This window comes from Apodemus sylvaticus, chromosome 12 (assembly GCF_947179515.1).
Source record: "Apodemus sylvaticus chromosome 12, mApoSyl1.1, whole genome shotgun sequence".
Classification (NCBI taxonomy): Eukaryota; Metazoa; Chordata; class Mammalia; order Rodentia; family Muridae; genus Apodemus; species Apodemus sylvaticus.
Genome location: NC_067483.1, coordinates 81,660,839 through 81,685,076, shown reverse-complemented (window position 1 = coordinate 81,685,076; position 24,238 = coordinate 81,660,839). Strand labels below are relative to the sequence as shown.

Genomic DNA, 24,238 nt, shown 5'->3' with positions numbered 1-24,238 from the left:
CCTCCTGGGCGAAATAGCTTCTTTTTGTTCTAGGGCTTTCAGGTGTGTCATTAAGCTGGTAATGTATGCTCTCTCCACTTTCTTTTTGGAGGCACTCAGGGCTATGAGTTTTCCTCTTAGCACTGTTTTCATTGTGTCCCATAGATTTGGGTATGTTGTGTTTTCATTTTCATTGTGTTCTAAAAAGTCTTTAATTTCTTTCTTTATTTCTTCCTTGACCAAGGTATCATTGAGTAGAGTATTGTTCAGTTTCCACCTGTATGTGGATTTTCTGTTGTTTCTGTTGCTATTGAAGACCACTTTTACTCCATAGTGATCAGATAGGAGGCATGGGATTAGTTCTATCTTCTTATATTTGTTGAGGTCTGTCTTGTGACCAATTATATGGTCAATTTTGGAGAAGGTACCATGAGGTGCTGAGAAAAAGGTATATTCTTTTGTTTTAGGATAGAATGTTCTATATATATCTGTTAAATCTAATTGGTCCAAAGCTTCAATTAGTTTCATTGTGTCCCTGTTTAGTTTCTGTTTTCCTGATCGGTCCATTGAGGAAAGTGCAGTGTTGAAGTCACCCACAATTATTGTGTTAGGTTCAATGTGTGCTTTTAGTTTTAATAAAGTTTCTTTTACGAAAGAGGGTGCCCTTGCATTTGGGGCATAGATGTTCAGGATTGACAGTTCTTCTTTTTGTATTTTTCCTTTGACCAGCAAGAAGTGTCCCTCAGGGTCTCTTTTGATGACTTGGGTTGAAAGTCAATTTTATCTGATATTAAAATGGCTACTCCAGCTTGTTTCCTGAGACCATTTGCTTATAAAATTGTCTTCCAGCCTTTTACTCTAAGGTAGTGTTTGTCTTTGACCCTGAGGTGTGTTTCCTGTAAGCAGCAAAATGTAGGGTCCTGTTTACGTATCCATTCAGTTAGTCTGTGTCTTTTTATTGGGGCATTAAGTCCATTGATGTTAAGAGATATTAAGGAATAGTGATTGTTACTTCCTATCATTTTTGACGTTATTTTTAAAATTTGAATGCTTAACTTCTTTTGGGTTTGATGAAAGGTTACTATCTTACTTTTTCCAGGGTGAAGTTTCCCTCCTTGTATTGGTGTTGTCCTCCTATTATCCTTTTTAGGGCTGGGTTTGTGGATAGATATTGGGTATTTGTCATGAAATATCTTAGTTTCTCCATCTATGGTGATTGAGAGTTTTGCTGGATATAGTAGTTTTGGTTGGCATTTGTGTTCTCTTAGAGTCTGCATGAGATCTGCCCAGTACCTTCTAGCCTTCATAGTCTCAGGTGAAAAGTCTGCTGTGATTCTGATAGGTCTTCCTTTATATGTTACTTGGCCTTTTTCTCTCACTGCCTTTAGTATTCTTTCTTTGTTTAGAACATTTGGTGATTTGATTATTATGTGACGGGAAGTATTTCTGTTCTGGTCCAGTCTGTTTGGAGTTCTGTAGGCTTCTTGTATATTCATGGGCATCTCTCTCTTTAGGTTAGGGAAGTTTTCTTCCATAATTTTATTGAAGATATTTGCTGGCCCTTTAAGTTGTAAATCTTCACTCTCATCTATGCCTATAATCCTTAGGTTTGGTCTTCTCATTGTGTCCTGAATTTCCTGGATATTTTGGGTTACAAGCTTTTTGCATTTTGCATTTTCTTTAACTGTTGAGTCCATGGTTTCTATGGAATCTTCAGCATCTGAGATTCTTTCTTCTATCTCTTGTATTCTGTTGTTGATATTTGCATCTCTGTCCCCTGATTTCTTCCCAAGGCTTTCTATCTCCAAAGTTGTCTCCCTTTGAGTTTTCTTAGTTGTTTCTACTTCTGATTTTAGATCCTGGATGGTTTTGCTTAGCTCCTTCACTTGCTTGTTTGTTCTTTCCTGTAATTCTTTAAGAGATTTTTGTGTTTCCTCTTTCATGACCTCAGCCTGTTGACCAACGTTCTCCTGTATTTCTTTAAGAGACTTTCTTAGTTCTTAATATTACTCAAAGCAAATTGAAAACTAAAGTCAAAATAATGCTAAAGCTTCAAAAGATTCATAATATAACAAAACTAAAATGAGTAACAGCAGGAAAAAGAGAGAAAAATGAAATAATATCCTGAAGGTTGTTACATTACACAAAAATGTTTTACTAGTTGAGGTTAAATTGTCATAAATTAAAATATCTACTTTAAATCCTAGAACAATAGCTCCCAGTGTTTTGCTCTCAGATACACTAACAAACCGAAACAGTGTTGGGTACACCTATTAAGCTGCCATGCATATGATTACGTTTATCAATACTTCCCATATAAGAAGTTAAATATGAAAATTTGTCACAAAACTGCTGGGGGCCAAACCCAGTGGGTCTTCTTTCTTGTTGATTCTCTTTGAGGCAGCAGAGGGGAAAGAGTGTTGGTGTCTTACTAGATATGGGGGTAAGACTTTTGTCTTATAAGATATTTATGGTTGCTGTATAATAACAATAAATTTACTTATCTATGTCTAAGTTACTTTGCAACTGTAGCTGACATGCCTTCTGTGTTCCTCTGAGGCCAGAAACTGCAGTCTCTGGCACTTAGCACCTCATGCTAAAACAGCAGGAGATTAATTGCTAGAGACTTTTCCCTTTTGTCCAGATGCCTGTCACTAGTCAGGCTAGGGGGAAGTTTGGAGCAATAAACTTCTATTGAAACAGAAGAGAATCACACTCACAGGAGGAAAATTCTGTTACAAAGCAAATATGCATGAACTCAAATACATTCATATAGAGGTTTATGCATGCACATTTATACATTTCCACTAAAAGCAAACAGTTGGTCCCAGCTTGCATGCATTTTCCTAATTACATACTAACACACACATATCCATACTTATATGTGCATTTGGAGCAAAAGACCAAGCACCAATGCAGAAAAAACTCACTCATTCTAGATGAAATATGAATCCTCCAATTCTATTGCATAGAGAAAGAAAAAGCTTCTATCCTTTTATTGCTAAATGAATTAAACCCAAGTTTATAATGAAAAGCTTTGTTCCTTAAGGAGAAGCCTGCCTGCTCCTTCTGTTCTCTCTGTAGCTTCTTTCCCCCCACCCCTACATTCTGCATATTGCTCTGTTTTATTATGCTACTTTATAGTTTCTAAGTTATTCCATTCTGCATTCTCCTTCTAATCTCTCTCTCTCTCTCTCTCTCTCTCTCTCTCTCTCTCTCTCTCTCTCTCGGCTCTGATGTCACAATAATGCTCTTACTCTCTATGCATTTTCTCCCAAAGCTATTCTTAAAAAGTGTTCTGTATAAAAAGTTCTCCTGCTGGTCGGTGGTGACTCAGGCCTTTAATCCCAGCACTTGGGAGGCAGAGGCAGGAGGATTTCTGAGTTCGAGGCCAGCCTGGTCTACAGAGTGAGTTCCAGAACAGCCAGAGCTACACAGAGAAACCCTGTCTCGTGAAAGAAAAAAAAAAGTTCTTCTTAGCCCAGTTCTGTCTCTTCTCTTGGTCCTCAGCACTTATACATCTTTCAGAATACATGATCACAAGGTAAAAAGTACTTTACACGTTTTGAAATAGACGTTTACAACAGAGAATGTTCACATGCATATCCATTAGGAGTAATTATCTGGCTAAACATTCATCACAGGTTCATTGAGAGTTAAAGACTATAACTAAGTTACTAGTGAAGTTTTGTATAGATAAATCCAGTCAACATTTTTTTCTGTTCTAGCACCTATAATAAATCACAGTACCCTTTTTAATACCTTTGACAAATGGTTTTACAACCTCTTGGAATGAGCTCTGAGTAGTAGAATGCACGCTTACAATCTAAGAGGCAATTAACTGGTGACACATTAGAAATTGGCAGAGTTTTCATCGCAGTTTTGACTATCAGAAAGGACCTAATATCAGTCCCACTATACAAGAGCTTAATAAATACTGATATAACTTTAGAAATTCTTATAGGATCATCATAAAGAATTAAGAAGACATCTACTTGTCTACCTAGCATCATTACAAGACAATACATCTTCGTAGATCTGCAGAGATCTACTCAAAAGGGTGGGCTAATATCTAGTAATTGTTATATATCTTTAACAATAGAAAGGAAAGCATATTGATAGCAGGACTCTTTCCTAAAATGATTTTCTCCTGAACCTTGCCTATGGAAACAAATCTGTCCTGAATTATTTCCATCTCAGGACAAGATTAGCTTGTCCTATGACAGCTCCTGACACAAAACTAATGACAGAACAATACAAATTATTATATTAAAAAATGTTGCATAGGGACTGACTGACTACTCTTCCAAAGTCCTGAGTTCATTTACCAGTAACCACATGGTGGCTCACAACCATCTATAACAGGATCCAATGCCCCCTTCTGGTGTGCCTAAAGAGAGTAGCAGTGTATTCACATACATAAAATAAATACATCATTAAAAAATGTTGAGAATTTTCCTCTTGATGGTGTCCTTTGCCTTACAGAAACTTTGTAATTTTATGAGGTGCCATTTGTCAATTCTTGCTCTTAGAGCATACGCTATTGGTGTTCTGTTCAGAAACTTTCTCCCTGTACCGATGTCCTCAAGGGTCTTCCCCAGTTTCTTTTCTATTAGCTTCAGAGTGTCTGGCTTTATGTGGAGGTCCTTGATCCATTTGGATTTGAGCTTAGTACAAGGAGACAAGGATGGATCAATTCGCATTCTTCTGCATGCTGACCTCCAGTTGAACCAGCACCATTTGTTGAAAAATATATCTTTTTTCCATTGGATGTTTTCAGCCTCTTTGTCGAGGATCAAGTGGCCATAGGTGTGTGGGTTCATTTCTGGATATTCAATCCTGTTCCATTGATCCTCCTGCCTGTCACTGTACCAATACCATGCAGTTTTTAACACTATTGCTCTGTAGTATTGCTTGAGGTCAGGGATATTGATTCCCCCAGATTTTCTTTTATTGCTGAGAATAGTTTTAGCTATCCTGGGTTTTTTGTTGTTCCAGATGAATTTGATAATTGCTCTTTCTAACTCTGTGAAGAATTGAGTTGGGATTTTGATGGGTATTGCATTGAATCTGTATATTGCATTTGGCAAAATGACCATTTTAACATAATCCACACATCAAATGAGGTACAAGAAGAAAGGAGGAGTGGCCCCTGGTTCTGGAAAGACTCAGTGAAGCAGTATTCGGCAAAACCAGAATGGGGAATTGGGAAGGGGTGGGTGGGAGGACACGGGAAGAGAAGGGGGCTTACGGGACTTTCAGGGAGTGGGGGGCTAGAAAAGGGGAAAGCATTTGAAATGTAAATAAATTATATCAAATAAAAAAATTAAAAAAAAGAAAGAATTCCAAAAAAAATATTGAGAAGATTTTAGAAAAAGGAATATTTCCAGAAACAAAGGTGGATGTTTTATAATTGATCAGGAGGATAAATATATATTTTTGCATATAATGAGAACCATTTAAAGCATTTTAAAACACAACTTGATGAGAATATAATAAGAAACAGAAAAATACCAAGAGCTATAGTCAGAGATTTAGAGAAATAAATTTTTCTGTCTATGACAATATGAACTAAAAACACAAACAAATGGCTCTCCCCACCAGCCAAGCAAGATGTCCAAAGGAAAGAAGGTCGGGGGAAGAAGGTGGTCCCGGCCTCCACTGTTATCAAGAAATGAGTGATCAAGAAGTTGGTCAATCCTTTGTTTGAGAAAAGGCCCAAGAACTTCAGCATTGGGCAGGGCACGCATCCTAAAAGAGACCTAACACGCTTTGTCAAATGACCCCACTACATCAGGTCGCAGTGGCAAAGAGCCATCCTCTATAAGGGACTCAAAGTACCTCCTGACATTAACCAGTTCACCCAGGCCCTGGACAGGCAAACAGCTAAGCTTAAGCTTGCCCACAAGTACAGGCCAGAGACAAAGCAGAAGAAGCAGCAAAGGCTACTGGCCAGTGCTGAGAAGAAAGCTGCTGGCAAAGGAGAAATCCCAACTAAGAGACCACCTGTCCTCCAGGCAGGAGTCAACACAGTCACCACCTTGGTGGAGAACAAGAAGGCTCAGCTGGTGGTGATTGCCCATGATGTAGACCCCATTGAGTTGGTGGTTTACCTGCCTGCCCTGTGTCAAAACATGGGGTGCCCTACTGCATCATCAAGGGAAAGGCCAGGCTGGAGTGCCTGGTCCACAGGAAGCACAGGAAGATGAACATCACTGTTGCCTTCACACAGGTTAACTCAAAAGACAAGGGTGCTCTGGCTAAGCTGGTGGAAGCTATTAGGACCAATTATAATGACAGATATGATGGGATCCGCTGCCACTGGGGAGGCAACGTCCTGGGTCCTAAGTCTGTGGCTTGCATTGACAAACTGGAAAAGGCAAAGGCTAAAAAGCTCGCCACTAAATTGGGTTAAATGTACACTAAGTTTTCTGTACGTAAATATAATTACAAAATTATCTTCCAAAAAAAGAAAAACAAACAAATGTTTAAACAACAATAATAAAGGAAAAATAAATGTATTGGTTTGAATAACTTAGTTCAGATCTAACAGCTTATCACCAAACTTTATTTCAACATATATTTTTGAAAACTGGATACTAATTGTTGATTAGTTAACAGAGGAAAATATTTAGTGTAATCTAGATTGTTTGTCTATTCCTTACATCTGATGCTCAAATCTGAAGATCTTATTTAGAGAATAGAGGGTGCTCAGGATTGATGGCCAACATGTGAATAGTCACTAAAGTTGTACAAAATGGGAAATTTAAAGTGATTATCTTTTTACTATATTACTTTGTTTCCCTAAGAAAAAAAGGCTTTAAATTATTTGGAACATCTTACATAGGAAAACATTTTGTGTTTTATAAGGCTTTGGAACTTAAATTTGAGTTCTGCAACTTTTACAAAGAAGCACATCAATAAATAAACTATAATTATTTTATTTTAATGATTTGAGCTTTGATATATAGAGGATTTAATGATGGGTTTGGACCTTTTCTATGACTGAATTATAAAAGCACAAATCTATATACTGCTCTATCAGAAAGACTCAAAGGGAACTTTCATCAAATCAGCAAGTTAATGCCACCATTTCTGAACTACTGTTAAGTACTAAGATTACATAAATTTCTTCCACAAAGTCTATTATTGTGATGCTTCAGTCAAATTAATAAGTGTCAAACCTACCTTCCTCCACCATTTTGTTTCCCCTCTCTGTTATGACTTGGATCCGTGGTTTATGACTGGCAATGTCTGCCAAGATGACTTCATGTCTGTTTAGAAGATTCTTGGCTGCAACCAAGTCCTTGCCTACAGAGAAAAATATTCAAGGTTTCTGATTATCCTTATGAATGGAACATGCTTAATAAATTTGCTTCACTTGTTGGTCAATATTAATGTCACACAAATAATAGCCACTGAGAACTTTGTCAATCTTTACTCTCCATACATTTTCATCATGCTTATCCTTTCTAACTTTCAGATTTTCTTTCCCTGTATTGTGCATTGCATATCTCTCCATATATACTCTATGCTACTTCAACAAGAATCAGAGTTTTATATCATGTTTTAAGTAGAGTAGTCTATCTATAGCCTCTCATATATGATCCTAGGACATCCGGATAAAGTTGTACAATAGTTGTACATGCTTTTCCTATACATTAAGACAATACCACTATCCTGAAAGTTATACTTATGAACTATTAAGTTCTAAAGTACAAGACAATTATATATTCTCACCTCACTTTTGAATCTTTGTGGTAGGTCTTATAGTTCTCAAAGAATCACCAATAATCCAGACAAATATACTTTGAACATTAACCATTGCTTCTCAGTGAAGAAGCTTTAGGAAAATAAGTTGTAGTTGAATCTCCCAAAAGCTAAGCACTCTTCCTAGAGGCATGAATTCATGCCGTTGCTCATTTCTATCTTATAAAGAAAATCTGTTGGCACAATTTTGAAATATGTACATATTTATGGAGGTCAGGATAAAATATCACGGGTCTGGGTAGAGGAGCTGACAGTAAATGTTTTCCTCTTGTTGTTGTATCCTAGTTCTCTTGATCTGGAGAGCTTGGTCCTCTCCTGACTGCTCAGTGCAGTTGTACTTCACTAACCGAGATGAGTGGAGGCTGCTGAGGGTTCCGTCTCCTGGATCCAGGCCTCCTCATCTTCTGAGTCTCTGCAAATCTGCTGTAGCTTGAGTAGGTCAATGAGTTTCTTCTTCCGAGTGGCCAGTGGCTCTTTCAGAGCCTCAAAACGAGAAAGCAAGGATTCCTGCCTTGCACGTATGTCCCCAGAGTCAGGATGGCCTATTTCTTCAAAATGTGTAGCCATGTCTGTGAGGGTATCCATCTGATTCTGAGGGAGAAAGACAATGTGATTAGGAAATTATATAATTTATTAAAAATGGATGAGATTTTCATGTGATGAAAAGAGGAGGCCTTGTTATTTTTATTTTTCTCTGTGATTATAAATATAAATATATTATAAATATAATATAAAGTCACTTTATATTTATGAATTTCGATATTTTAAAAGGATGATAAGATAGTGTGTATGCAAAATACCAGAACAGGAAGCTTTTATGCTATAAATGATAGTATTGAGACAAACTAATGTGTGATGAGCTACAAATGATAAATAAGGAGTAAGTGGTAAGGCTGTCTATAAAGGCCTAGGATTTCAGACTCAGAGAACGGCATGATACTCAGAAGAATGAACAAGTTCTTCTATTAGTCATCAATTTCCATGTAAATGTGCTCTGGAGAATGAGAGGACTTGGGAAATAATGGAAAGAGGCAGTTTGCCAACTAAATTTTCTGTTGGTTTCATAATGACAGATTGGGAGAATGCTCAGTGTGTGGTGGATAGGCCTGGTCTTGTATTTAGATGCTAATTTCACTCCTGGGAGGGGCTGCAGATGAAGACTTAATCACAAATACAGGTGTCTTTTGTACCTTCTCCCCACCTTAACTTTTCAAATAAAGGCTAGAGCCAACTATTGGGCAGATTGGGCAGGAGGAGGGAAGGTTTTGATTTACTGCAACACACTGTGTGTGTCCAGTATCATGCTACCAGCAAAATGTCAAAAACAAACCTGACGATCAGTCACAGCTGACTCTAGAAGGCCGTGTTTTCTTAGTAGATTCTGCACATCAGCCAGACCTTTCCCATAATCCTCAGAGGTAACCTGCCACTCCACCTCCTCTAGCCAGCGCTTCAGGTCTTCTGCATTGTTCTCAAACTGTAGCAGCTGATTAGCTTCATACAGCTGAGTCCCTGGAATGGGGAGGGTGGAATATTGGATAGAAGACATTGAGTTAGTTATGGCAGTTCTCTGCACACTGAAATATCCTTTCTCTCAATTTAAGAATTAGCATATTTTGATATTCCTAAGAGAAAAACAAGAGAACCATTATAGAAGTTGTCTTAAGTTAGTAGAATTCTGGTAGCATTTGGTTTTAAATACAGAGATGTTATCAAAACAAACACTAAGTTGCATTCTCTGATAAGATGTATTACTTGTTAGTTGTCAACTCTTTTGGATATTTTCAAATGCCATTTGGTATTTATCCTTTAGACTCTACTTTGAATGCGATTCAAATACAAACATCACATTTGCTAAACTTTGGAGCTGGGTAAGTGTGAAATTCTTAGGTGGTTTTGAATATAGTCAGCGTTACTGCTAGTGACCATCTGTTATCACAAGCCATGACTCATTATTTTATGTTAGAATTGCCTTGATAATTCCTTTTACATTAGTCTAACTCTTTATTCTATAACTTTGTAGCTATTTGCATTATTATTCTTTAAAATAATTACTATGTCTCTTACTGTGAAAAGTAGCTGTGACATCTTACTGTTAATGTAAGACTACATTTTTCCTCTAAGCCCTAAATCAGGATGATAACTAAAAATCTCAATGAGACATCTGTTTTTTTATACTCAGGTGAAAATAAAATCTACAGATGAGAATCATACCAGAGTAGATACCAAAATAGGAAATATCACTTGTAATAATTACTGACAAACAAGTGATTATCTTCTAAAGTTAATAGACAAGATAAAACATAAATGAAGACGTAAATATTTGAAAACGTATAACATATTCTGATCACTTTCTAGATAGGCAAATATAGCACCTTATCAAACTTTATAACAACAAAAATGATAAGATCATCATGTGTGATACCAACAATCTTTTCATTTCTAAACTCTTTAAAAAAAAAAGGTTTATTCTTTATATAAGTACACTGTAGCTGTCTTCAGACATACCAGAAAAGGGCATTGGGTTCTATTACAGGTGGGTTATGAACCACAATGTGTTTGCTAGAATTTGAACTCAGGACCTCTGAAAGAGCAGTCAATGCTCTTTTTTAAATTTTTTTTTTTATTTTCTATATTCTTTGTTTACATCCCAAATGCTTTCCCCTTTCCCAGTTCCCCCCCCCCATATGTCCCATAAGCCCCTTTCTCTCCAGTCAATGCTTTTTAACCGCTGAGCCATCTTTCCAGCCCCCATTTCTAAACTCGTAATATCAATTTTAATGCTTAATATTATGACCCATTTATATGTATTTAGCTCATTTAACCAAAATATGTAATAGAATAACTCAAATATATTAGGTTTAGGTATGAAGCCAGTATTGAATTTATGGTCTTCAATATTTCAACATTTACTTAAGAAAAAAATACCTAGGAGAAAATGGAAGAAAAAAAATGAAGTTTCATCAACAACAACAACAACAAAAAATGCCAATGTAAATAAAGAAAATATGTAAAGGATTAAATACATAATGTGTTATATTTAGACTAAATTTTAAATGTTGATGACCAGAAGACACAGGGAAGCAATCAGCTAGGGTCCAATTGCAAACAGTTCACCAAATAACATGATAATAAGGACAGAAAAAACAGATTTATGAATTTATGAACCAAAACCTCTGCTTCTAACCTTTCTGTGCTGTTGCCTCCAGCAACTCCTTCCAGAGGTTGGCGACCTCACTCAGGCGAGTGGCGACAGCCTCAGAGGCATAGTGGTCATTGTCAATCATCTCCTGGCCAGTTTTCTCCAAGTTATTGAGCATAATCTCATTTGCTGCCAATTCCTCTTCAAAGTCCTGTTGCTTCTGAACCCGACTCTTCAAGTTCTGTACATCCTGAGAGAGGATGAGAAAAATCAAGGAAATCACTGTTTGAAGAAGAAAGAGCAGATATTTTGAGGGTGACCAGAACCAGACAACGAGAATCTATATAGAAAAATCAAACTGGAACTGAGCTGAAAGCTTCTCTCCATGCTGGCTATCTTTCATAGTCCTAGAAGGTAACAACCAGCCTAGTAGAGAGGATGCATCAAGAATCCTACCCAGCTATGAATTCAACTATCTCTAATAACATACTACAAGATAAGATGTGTCTTCTGCTGAAATAGAGGTAGGACTGCTGTAGGAGTGGGCAACCACTTTCTGCTTAGATTTGAGGCTTGTTCTCTAAGAGGAAGCTTATGTTTAATGTTCTAAGGCTGGTTAGAAGCCCATGGCTGAGGAGATCTCCATCCCTAGGGGTAAACTTAACTACACTTATAAAAATGGTCATGGTGTCAAGCTGCCTTACTAATAGTTATGTTTATTCTCAGAGACAAGTGTTACTCCCAGGTTTAATCAGAGCATATCCTGGCAATGAATGATGGTGAATGCAGAGTCGCATCGCTGCTGAAGGAGACCATAAGGAATAAAGATAAAAAACTTAGTGCTGAACAGCAGTAAGGAGCAGGGAGAGTTGTCTTAAGTGAGGTGACCCAATCACAAAAAACACACATGGTATGCACTCACTGATAAGTGGACATTTGCCCAGAAGCTCAGAATACCCAAGAAACAATTCACATATCAAACAATGCCCAAGAAGAAGGAAGGAAGGAGAGGGCCTTGGTCCTGGAAAGGCTCAGTGCAACAGTGTAGGGGAATACCAGGACAGGGAAAGGTGAAGGGATTGATTGGGGAACAGGGTGATGGAAGAGGGCTTATGGGACTTTTGGGGTGGCAGATCCAGGAAAGGGGACATCATTTGAAATGTAAATAAAGAATATATCGAATAAAAAAAGAAAGATTGTAAAACCCAAGAATAGGGAGAAAGGAATTAAAAGGCTGGGCACGACACAGGCAGGGTAGTTACAATCTCATGCAGATGTGACTGCTTGCAATGAACTGCATTAGAGTGGGCACCTGTATTGCACATGTAAGGAAGTCTCAAAATAAAATAAACACAACGAAGAGAATACTAAAGTAAGATTCGTTCCCATTGCTTGGGAAAGTCATGTGGCAATTTCTTCTATATGCAGAACAGAATGACTATGCCCTCCAGCATGAGGTCAGGAAGAGTATTTGAAAATAACCCCCATTAAGGAATTATACATCAGTCAGAGCTGCTGTGAGACATAACAATTATTTTCCATTTCTTGTTCTTTTAGACTTATTTATTTTACGTACATGAGCACAATGTTGCTGTCTTCAGAAACACCAGAAGAGGGCATCAGATCCCATTACAGATAGTTGTGAGCCACCGTGTGGTTGCTGGGACTTGAACTCAGGACTTTTGGAAGAACAGTTAGTGCTCTTAACCACTAAGCCATCTATCTAGCCCCTATTTTCCATTTCTTTGTCAGTACATACACAACCCACTCATTTGCAATTTAGAATTCTTTTTAGTCTGTATACACTAAAACTGTTATTCCTATAGAAAATGCAAACATGTACTCTATCCTTCTGTAGAGAGAAAGGAAATGTAAAATATTCATAATTCTCAAAGATATGAACAAAATGTCAGAAGTATACATTTATGAATAAAGCATGTATATATGGAGATACTTTGAGTATTAGCCTAGAAATTGAAAGACTAATTTGAGCTTTTACTGTTAATGTGAATAGTTAGAAAATATATACATGTGTGTGCATGTATTAGTATATACATATTATTAGTACATGCACAAAATATTCATAGGTACATTGCTAGAAGGAGAAGTTAGTGACTCCCAGCAACTTTCCCAGTCAGAAAATAAAAAGGTAGAGAGCAAAGATTCCAGCCCAGGTTGTACTTTAGGGTCTATGTGCTTTCACCCTGTGTTGGTAACATGATCTAAACAACTTAGTAACTCCGGACACATTCCAATTCAGAAGCTAGCTCTTCATTCATAAAATAGTTTTGGTCCCTTCAGGCTCTAATGCTGAGATAGTAATTCCACATAATCCAAATGATTAAGTTACTTTTAAGCTTACTTCAGCTTTAAAAATTTGTATGTGCCATTTGAATCAGACAGAATATTAACAATTACAAAGGCATAGAGGAGAAGAAGATATGGTGTTGGCACACACCTTTAATTCCAGTGACTCAGGAAGCTCAAGTAGGGGGAATTTGTGTTTGAATCATGGTAGGAGAACATAAAATGTATGTCTTAACGTAAGTCAAATTAAAGAGGTGTGAGGAGAAGCATAAGGAGTACTAGAAGGACAAAATAACCAAATAAAAAGAGATCTCTGCCTCTCCCATTCTGTTAAGGATGCTGGAAAGTGGTGCAGTTGAGTGGGGGATAAAGAACTGGGTATTAGAAAGCCAACTGCCAATGAGTATAAACAGGTTGACCAACACTCCATACCTTGTAATCTTCATCATCAGCCAATTTCTTTTTCTTATTGATCCAGGTTTTTAGGTCATCTGAATCTTGATACAGTTGTTGGAGAAGGTATGAATCTACTAACAATTTTCTTCTAGTGGCAGCCCTTTCCCGCAGGGCATCACGTCTGGCCAAGAGCTGTAAAACACGCACACACACACACACACACACACACACACACACACACACACACACAACTATTAAACAGTGAATAAGCTGCTCCTGGCCAACAAAAGCACATATAAACAGCTGGGATCACTGCCCACCCTGGCCATCTTTCCCCAGTGCTTTGCCTGATACTGGTGCACAGGCCCTGAGTTGGTTAGTTTTAGTCAACTTGTAAAAACTAGAGTCATCTGGGAAGATCAAACTTCAACTCAAGGACTGCCTCCATAAGATTGATCTGTGGGGATGTTTTCAAGAACATTTTCTTGATTAATGACTGATATAAGATGGACCATGTGGCAGTATCAGGCAGTGCAAGCCATGAGGATCAAGTTAGTAAGCAGCATTCCTCTATGGTCTCTGCTTCAGTTCCTTGTGCCAGGTTCCTGACTTGGCTTTCCTTTATTATAGACTGTAACCTGAAAGCAAAATAATCCCTTTCCTCCCCCAAGTTGCTTCTCCATCAGTGTTTTTTCACAGCATGAGAAAAGGACGGACAGGTAGAGAGAGGCTCTGGGCCTTGGCATACCCCATCACGGATAGCAGCGATGTTCTCAGAGTCATAGTGGTCATTGTCAATAAGCTTGGTGGCAGTCTCATCCAAGGTCTGAAAAAAAAATTACACTGACTTTTCCTCAGCAATAGGTGAATGAGTGACCCCACTTTGAATATCTCTTTACAATAAAGAATATCAATGTACAAGTTCAACAGCTTGAAGGTTAGAAGGCCTAGATCCTACTTATGGGCACTGATATACATGCACTTGGAAATGTGTACGCTCACCTACATGATTACCTTTTCTGCACTATAATTTTTAGTCTAGGTCACAGCACAAGAATTCAGATGTCACTCTGAGTAAACGCAAGAGAAGCATTATCATTATCACTTTCTTACAGCTCTTCTGTCCACCCCATCCACCTGCAGCTGCATCTCTGCCTCCAGATACACTGAGCATATTAGAAGTGAATTTTTAGCCATATTTATCCATCAGTCTCTCCAGTTGCTAAATATCTCAATGGATTTATTGATTGGAATAGGAAGATTATACAAAATATGTATAAAACACAATAAAATAAGTTACTTTAATTTCAACTCTTTATGAGTATGAATCTAACACAAGTATATGAATTAATAAGGTGCCACCTTATGTGTGATATTAATTAATAGGGGAGATTTGGAACCAACTATCATTGGTGATGATGTATATGTGTGTGAGTGTATGTGTGTGTGTGTGTGTGTGTGTGCACATGGCTGTGTTTACTATCCTAGGTGACAACCAAAGACAGACAGTGAATTGCATCCCTGATATTTTTTTCTTGAAGTCCTTCTCATACAGTGATAACTTTTATAGAACATTATAACTTAAGTTTCAAAGTAAAGCTCCATAATATAGCATTAATAGAAAAATAAAAAATAAAAATGCAGATATATTATAAAGGAAAATATTACTTCATAAGAATGATTATGATTGAACATATAAATTTTGAGAGAGGAATGCTCATTAAAGTATTATTTAAAAGGAAAAATATATTTCAAATATTTAAGTGATGATTCTATATTAAATCTAGGATTTTATTTATAATTTAAATTCTTCATCTAAAGTATGTACTTAATTAAAAGGAATTATGTCCTACCACCTTCCTAAATATATTCTCTAAACCAAGGAACTTATAGTTAAAGATATTTTTTATTGCTGTGAATATTTTCCCCTTTTTGCCCAAAGGATAAATCTTGACTTGGTTTTCACTTTCATACTATATAAACATTATATATGGTCACAGAATCAAAGCAATTTTAAGACATGTAACTAAATATTATCAAAAACAAGCAAAGTGGTGGTAATTTACAAGGAACTGTCCTCACTTTAGATCTTGTAGTCACAGGGCAATACTCTTTAGAGGTATGTATGGAAACAGTGCATGCAATTAGGAAAAAATGTCCAACCAAAATCATTTCTTACTATAATCTTTTCTTCTTGGGCAGTGAATGCTTCTTCAAAGTCATCATGCTTCTCAAGAAGGGCTTCCACACTGCCCACTGAGTTTCCCAGGTCTTCATTTTCCAGGAAAGCCTATAGAAGACAGAGAGATACATCCCAGGTTTCCTCATTGGCAAGATATTTTCCTGTTGAAACATCTCTGAGACAAGAATAATAGAGGGAGCCTAGGAAATGAAGAGTGAGGTGAGTATTTGTACCCATAAGGATATTATGTAGAAATTAACTTTAAATACTGTAAGTTAGACCACCAGTTTTTAATGCTTGCACATAACATTCTGACCTTTCTTTATCTCTGGGTATATCTACATAAAATTCTCTCAACAAATTATTATTCAGCATTCTCAAAACTACCTCAAAAGGACTACTTTATCCTTAGAAATCCTTCATTAATCCTGACTTTTTACTTTTTCTTCCTGAGCCCTAATCAATTTAATACTCATTTGATTATTCTTTAACTGTAGTCAAAATCTGTGTGCCACACATTTAAATGTAGTTTGGGAGATAGTGTCACTAGGTAGACCAGACTGGTTTCAAACTTCTGAACCCTTGTGCACATTCAGCACACTGAGTGTTGAAATTACAGGTGTGCCTGCCACGCCCATCTTGTACTTAAATATTTTTTTCTATGGCTTTACACAGAAGAGATTTTAGCAAGCTCATCTTTCCTATTTGCCACAGATCATCCTCCAGCTTCTGATATATGCTTCACCTAAAGAAATGGTGTCAAGGGTACTGATAGTAGTCAACATAGTGAAGAACTGGTATATGAGGACTGGCCATGTGCCTCCTATTACCTCTTGTCTGCTCATCCAACTATCCACTTGTTCACTGTCTCGGTAGAAGAGGTGGAAATCCAGACACTGGCGGTACTGATGTTGACACTTGTCCCACAGTTCCAGCAGAGCAGCCCAGTCATTGGCAAGTATTGTCATCTTAGGAAAGGAAGAGACATTGTATCAGAAAAAAATTAATAAATTTTATCCTATATTTACCTAGCAGCTAATAAATGGAATGCCATTTGAGAGACAAAAGTGAATAAGAAATGAGCTATTCTATGAAGGTCCCAACATTCAACCAAATAAGTACAGTATAGGAAAAATAGAATAAATACCAAAAAAGAGATATAACATGTTTTATATATATTAAAAAAGAAGATATTAATTTCAGATTGGGAGAACCAGGGAATTATAAGCACCAAGAAATGTACAGAGCTAGTGAACAGCAACAGGAATGAAGAATAACATCGGAACACAAGTCAATTAGATTGCCAGGACATGAGCACTTAGGTTATACATGGCAATTTGGAGAAAAATCTAGCACCTAAAAATGGGCTGGTATTTGATGATCTCATCATCAGTGGTGAAAAAAAATAAGCTTAATTTGAGGTTGTGTAGAAGAGAGCAGAAATGATAAAGTCACACATCATTAGATGAGGCACTGTAAGAGGCCCAAAGCTCATTAAGACACATGTATCACTGAACTTGTCATATAAAGGTGAGTGTGAGGATATGATAAAATAAAGCAATGAAGCAAGATGGTATAAAGGTTTTTCCTTAGATGAAAGTCAGAGAATTGATGAAGCAAGGCCCAACCCAGAGCAATCGCTCGTCTTGCGAAGTTTTCAATGATTTCTGTAAAATATATTTGTGTGTGTGTGTGTGTGTGTGTGTGTGTGTGTATGATAAAGAGAAAATGGATGCCACACATACCATTAACATGTTTAAATGTCTCCTGACCCCCTTCCAAAGAAAAATTGACATATGAGCACAAGACAGCTGAGAGTTGTTTATCTTATTGTGAGTTCGTGTGTTGTGTGAAAGCAGCTTACCTTCTCACGAATTTCCTCAGAAGCTTCGTGATTGCCATCCAGGAGTTCTTGACCAGTTGCATCAGCAGATTGAAATCGATCATCATAAGAGTCAATCTCATGCTGTGACCATAAATCAGAACGTTAAATGCAGCAAGAAGCCTCCTAGATGGGTCAACATTGAACAAAATCCCTCCTTCACTTCTTTATCCTGCTAGGGAAGCCTTTGCTCCTTACCTTGTGCTGCTGGTGCCTTGCTAGCAGGGCTTCCCCACTGGCCACATCTGTTGGCAGCTCATCGGCATTGATCAGAGCAGTCTTTTCCTTCATCCAGCCTGAGAGCTCATCATAGTCAGATAAGAATCGATGGTACCTGTGGGGCAAATAAGGTAAAAGACAGGGATGAGATATGTGGTTTGAAAGGACTATGAACAAAGGGTTATGAGTGGGACAAGCTGGGGCACACAAGGTTCAACTTGTCCTGATTCCTTCCCTCCCCTTCCCCTTCAGAGGAATAGGTTATAAAGCCCTTCTAAACAGAGTTGTGTGACCTAGAATAGTCTATCTGTGTGTGTGTGTGTGTGTGTGTGTGTGTGTGTGTTATAATTCTATCACCTTAAGGTCACATTTATCTCAGAGCAAAGGCTCATGATGCAGTTAGAAAATAGACACATGCCACGCAACTATCAGAGTAGAGTTAGTCTTGGAATTTCCCTAAATATCTTGGCTGATATTTGCTTTACTAATCCGAATGATGCTAATCTTTTCAAAACGCTAAATATTCATTTGGTAGTAAATCATAATAAGGCTAGTACAATCTACTACCTCTGATTACTGACTCTAAAATTACTGACTCCAAAACAACCCCTTTTTATCACAATTTTTTTTTTTTTTTAGAACTTTTAACAAGACAGAATTCTGGGCCTATTTTCTTTTGACTTTTTTGCTTGAAATTTATTTACAACTTTTGCTGGAGTCAAGGGCTTTCCAATGTTATAGGCTACACTATAATATTAACAACTACCTAGACAGGTAAGATAAAAGGATGTGATTGAAGGGTGTGTGTGACACTGAGTGTTATATCAGTCTGCAAAAGAACTTCATTTGGCAAATTAAAATTTCATTTGCTTCTAAAGAGCAGGCAGGAGAGTTGTATTCTTTCAGCGTTTATTCTGCTTTGGGGACCCTTGAAAGAGATAGAACAATATGCACATGTTCTGACCCATAAGAAGCCTTCAGCTTTGCATATCTGTTAGTGGCCAAGGCACGGATGCGTTCCCAGTTGGAGGCTAGATCCACTTTCATCTGCTGGATCTGTGGTGCATCTGCAGGATGGGAAACCATCAGCTTGTCTGCTTTGGCACCTAACTCCTTCACCTTCAAAATAAGAAAGAAACCTACTAAAAAATTCATGCCTTCCGACTCATGGCAGATTTATGGAACAGATTGTAATAAACACCATATGAATAATAATAATTGATAAGCATATTTATATTAACACACTTGACTAAGACAAACTATTCTATGTTAATGACAATTTTAAAATCCTTATCACCCATAACTATTTAGGATTTTATAAGCATTTTCTTACTTTATATTGTTCATTTAACAATATCATGAGAAACTTTTCTTTCTCTTTTTTAAGGAATGGTTCTTATTCCCATCTTATATAAATGAGAGCAGAGAAGCACTGTTTAACTTACTCAGTCAGACAGCTCTTGTCTGAAACAAGAGTTGAAACAGTTTATCCTGCACCATCTCTCTGTCTCTGTTGTTGGTATCATACAGGATCCATTCGCCCAAACAAGAAAACCACATGACTCCTATAGAGCTTCATGCCAGAGATGATGTAGCAAAATGTAGACATGGATGACTTCACAAGCCACCGTTCTTTCTTTCATTATTCTCAAACATACTCAGATACTGTTAGACTTTTTTTTATTATAACACATTAAATCCTATAATTTTAGCATGTATTATTAGAGGGGAAAACACCAAGAAGAAATCAATCAATGAAGAAGAATGAAAGTGGAGTTGTGGAAATGGTCACAGGGACAGGGCTTTATCTAAAACAGGCAGGTGTGATCTTTTTCTATTCTGTCCCTTCATCGAATCATGCAAGTATCCACCTAAATTGTAGGTAAAGTTGTGAACTCAAGTATTATGGTAAGCTTTGATTACAAAAATGATTGGGTTAATAAATTTGTAGCTTAGTAAAGCACCTTTTTGGATATCTGTGGGTATCATAATAGCAAGGTGAGCACTATCTTGTATCTCCAGATGGTAGGATTATTGACTCCAAGAATTACTGACTTCAAAATAACCCCTTGTTATCACAGGGGGATACAGTGGAAACTGTATCAGTGGAAATAGACTGTTGCTAGAGACAAGTACAGCTCTAACTAATCAGCAAGTCAATCTCTTGATGGATTCATAATCTGGTATTAGGGGGATGGGTAGCAGGTAAGAGGCTGGGTTTAGTTGCAGGAAGCAGGTCAATGGGGACATATTCTTTGGAACTCTATTTTATCGTAAGCCTTTCTTGTATTACTCTCTCAACTTCCTTGTCAGCCATGAAGCAAATAGCTATCCTCTACCACACTTTCTCATTATCGTTATGTTCTTCCAAAGTTCATGAGGCCGAGAAATGATGGACTTAAATCTCTAAAATTGTTAGAGGAAACAAGTGTGTCTACCGTTAAATAGTTTCTGCTGCATGTTGTGGCAAAATGTCAGTAACAGAGGAAGAAATAAAACATGGAAATTGTCCAAGAATATGGAATTGCTTTGAAATTTAGGGTGTCTGTGCCTATTCCCCTAGACATAAAAAAAGAGCTTTTTAGCTTCTAGGAGGGAGCTAAAAGATAAATTTACATTCTAAAGTCTCCCAGTTTATTATGATAAAAGAAAATTCTTCCCTGATTTTTTGGTGTGAAGGGCAAAATCCAGGATCCAGCTGCAACATAAAAATATGTGCTCAGAGGGAAAACTCTAGCTCCAAGGTATTTTATTGAAAGAGATGGTTTAATTGTCCTTGGATGTAATTTTTTGGTAGTTGCAAAAGAACATACAAACCATTCACAATATATATCACATATATATCACATTGTATATATATCAAATTATATTTATATCACATTATATATATATTATATATATATATCAACATTTGAGTTACAAAAACTGTGCAGCATCAGTGAACAAATATAATTAGAATGAGTAGGTATATAACAGTGACAAAGAAGAATCCATCCTTTATTGAAAGCCATGAATTCACTGCATCTTCTTGAAAATGTGCTAGGCAGGAGGGTGACCACATACCTTTTATATGCCTAGAGCTAATTATTTCTCCGGCAGAAACTTACCTTGTCATCCATGACAGCGAGATTCCTCTCGAGCCTCTTATGATTGTGAAACAGTGCCTCAGAACTAACGAGATCTTTGCCATAGTCCTCAGAGGTGAGTTGAGGCTCCTTCTCCTCCATCCACTGGATAGCTTCATTGACATCCCTAGCAGACAATGTCATGGGTATCAACAAACCAAGATGGCAGGCATTGCAGAGCAAACAGACCCACCGCCCTCATGATAGGACCAGCTCAGTTCCCTCATGTAGCAGCTATTCCCCCTTACAATGAATTAGCACAAAGTAACTGAAAACCTTCTTGCTTGTCAGATTTTATTTACACTGAGATGTTCTAGTGCAGAGGTTCTTGACTTTGGAGCTTGCAGACACTTTTTGTGTCTGCCATGTAAGAAGTTATTCAAGAATACCCCTCTTCCTCTCAGACTCATGGAATTCTTACACTCTCTTGCTTCTTCAGAGTCAGTTCAACAGTGTTAAACATTCACTGTTTCCTTTTTTATTTTCTTAATCAACAGAAACCTATGAACAGTGGCCAAGTTCACACATTTGTAGTCCTCACCCACCAGCTTCTACTTCTGGAATGACTAGAATTATACTCTCTTTGCATCTACATCCCTGCTTTAGGTGGTGATGTGGATCAAAGCCCAGTCCTCTGCTGTGCGAGGCCAGTCCTCTACACACTGTGCTATAATTTTAGCACCACACCTTTTAAATCGCTGGAGGTCTGCTGCATTCGACAGACTTTCTCGTCTCTTGAGAGCCAGGTTCCAGAGACGATCCCAGGCAGCGTTGACCTCATCCTGTTTTGCCTTTATCTCAGGCAACTTAGGATGTTTCTCCTAAGAAAGGAAACCAACAAAGATACCATCATACCAAAAGTCACCTTAACACTGTACTTTATACATCATACTTTCTCTCAATGGCAGATAATGAAGCATGGCTTCTCAAGCAATGGTAAATGACATAAATAAAGCCTTTGCCGTCTTCACAAGGCTTCAAGTGAGAGGAAAGTTGTCTTATTCCCCTTAGCCAAACTAAGTCACCAAAAACTGCAGCCTTGTACAAGCCAGATGACATCAGAACAGCCCAGCCAAGCATCTCCATAGCTGAATCAGAGCCACTCAAAAACTATACTTATTCTAAGTTTTGTGGTAGTTGTTTTTTAGAAAGTTTTAAACACATGAGAGTCGTTTAGCACAATAAATATGTGGTAAAGACAAAAAATGTAGGGACAGTTGAATAAACAGCTTTGCAAATGTTGGCAAACAGTGATTTCTTTAGTCTTTCTCAAGTTTCCATTCATCCTGAATCCATGCTGCTACTAACATGGCTATTAACAGATTCACTATAGACCTGAAATATGATGCACAATAAAGGTACCTGCTAGTTTTTATGTATTTCATATATATATATATATATATATATATATATATACTAAATTAGGCTATATTACATATACACATATCTATTCATAAATATGTAATTCTGGTTGCAAATACACATACACACAATCAATTGTTCTGACTTTCTCTTGTATATTATGGTATTTAATTCTAGTAAATCCTTGTTAACTCAGATATTGAAAACTTATGTAGGCATTACTTTAAGTAAATGATAGTGTGTCTCCATTTTCTCTCACTCTCTTATAAAATATTATATCATAATAGTATATATGATATATATGTGTACATATATACACACATAGATATATGGTGATAGTCAAACATCATAAATTCTGTGCTTCTTTATTCTTGTTTCTTTCATGAGGAGTGCCTAAGAACAACCATCAATAAAATTTATGGTACTTGCCTGTGCTACTTGTGAAATTAATTTTCTCTGCATACTATCTCTCTTTTAAACACACAATCCCCACACACAGACAAGGAGAGACAGAGAGAGAGAGAGAGAGAGAGAGAGAGAGAGAGAGAGAGAGAGAGAGAGAGAGAGAGAGAGAGTTATTTCCAGAAAGGGGAGGGTGAAACCAGAAAAGGGAAAAAAGTTGCTCATGGCAAGTTACTATATAGATATGCACCTCTCCACTCTCTTCCAATGTCACACCTCCTCACATCTTGCCTTATAGTAGTCAGGAAGGAGTTCTGTAAGCTCAGAATCCTTTCTCTGGCATGCCTCTTTTGTGTCCCGCTCACCTGGGCACACTCATTAGCATATTGGTTCACTCTGTCCACTTTTCCTTTCCGAGCAGTCAGTTCTTCCTGGAATTCTTCAAACTTCTTATGCAGGACCTCAGTTCGCTCCCAGTCATCGCCCAGCTCCACTAATGTCACTATAGCTTCCTGTAATTGTGGAAATGTTCACAGAATCACCAGTAAAAAAAATTCTTTTGCAAGACAAAAGACCTATTATAAATAAACCTTTTAATAAATGTATAATATAAATTATTTATTTTTCAAGTCAAAAACTCTGTTATAATCTCAGGATAACTCAGGGGTCCCTTCTGGAGAAAGCAAGAAACATGAGTGTGTTTAGGGATGGCAGATTGGTCGGGGGATCAATGCCTTTTGGGATAATTCTTTGGTGTAATCAAAGGGGTTGCTGGGAGAACCTCTGGATGTTCCTTCTATGTTTCAGAAGATGAGAATCAATTCCTCCTACTCTATTTGCCTTCTTTTGAATCAAGCATTTCTAAAAAGTATTGTACTGAGCTCTTGTGTGTATAAGACATCAGCCCTGACTGTGGAACTCTACTTGAAGGATTTAGAGAAAATTTAAAAAACCTTAGCTATATGTACTGAGAAAATAGAGTTGGAAATTATTTCTGACAAGACCCAGAGTATAAAGAAAGACAGCATGGGAAGAGAAGGGAATTGAGCCCAGATCATATTTAAAGTGTGGTGTCAGTCTTGTCTTTGCCATGACCACAACCATAGATTTAGCCTTATTCTATACAAGAATCTTCAGAATACTCTTAAATCTTTGCCAAAATTCACTTTTTCCCCAAAGAATGAAGTCAAGGAACAGATTTCTCAACTACTCAAGACTACCTGAGTAGGTTGTAGAAAGTTTCTATGGAGTACTTGGGACAGAGCCACCAGAATACCCACAAGTATGTATGCCTGTACCTTTTCTTTGACCCACTCCAGGATGTCTTCACACTCCTGAGAATATTGATAGAATTTCAGCGCTCGCAGCAACACATCACTTTTCTCTTGGGTCAACTCCAAGAGCAGATCCCACAGATGCCGAAGTTGTTTCAGGTGGGTCTTTAAGGGAGAGAAACAAAATGGTTGGGCTAG

At 37.4% G+C, this 24,238-nt stretch overlaps 1 protein-coding gene across 1 annotated transcript in view; it reads right to left on the bottom strand.

The window, feature by feature from the left end:
• The window catches only part of Spta1 (spectrin alpha, erythrocytic 1), an 86,953-nt gene that overhangs the window by 50,743 nt on the left and 11,972 nt on the right, over nucleotides 1-24,238 (bottom strand). Inside the window, exons 4-18 of the mRNA XM_052201226.1 lie at nucleotides 24,065-24,205; nucleotides 23,132-23,278; nucleotides 21,690-21,823; nucleotides 20,985-21,129; nucleotides 18,842-18,996; nucleotides 17,857-17,992; nucleotides 17,641-17,742; nucleotides 16,607-16,744; nucleotides 15,774-15,884; nucleotides 14,343-14,420; nucleotides 13,631-13,786; nucleotides 10,937-11,141; nucleotides 9,080-9,261; nucleotides 8,097-8,340; nucleotides 7,168-7,290 (exon numbers count right to left, since the gene is read on the bottom strand). Of these exons, the coding sequence (XP_052057186.1) occupies nucleotides 7,168-7,290; nucleotides 8,097-8,340; nucleotides 9,080-9,261; nucleotides 10,937-11,141; nucleotides 13,631-13,786; nucleotides 14,343-14,420; nucleotides 15,774-15,884; nucleotides 16,607-16,744; nucleotides 17,641-17,742; nucleotides 17,857-17,992; nucleotides 18,842-18,996; nucleotides 20,985-21,129; nucleotides 21,690-21,823; nucleotides 23,132-23,278; nucleotides 24,065-24,205 (2,197 nt within the window). The remainder of the gene's footprint in view (nucleotides 1-7,167; nucleotides 7,291-8,096; nucleotides 8,341-9,079; nucleotides 9,262-10,936; nucleotides 11,142-13,630; nucleotides 13,787-14,342; nucleotides 14,421-15,773; nucleotides 15,885-16,606; nucleotides 16,745-17,640; nucleotides 17,743-17,856; nucleotides 17,993-18,841; nucleotides 18,997-20,984; nucleotides 21,130-21,689; nucleotides 21,824-23,131; nucleotides 23,279-24,064; nucleotides 24,206-24,238) is intronic.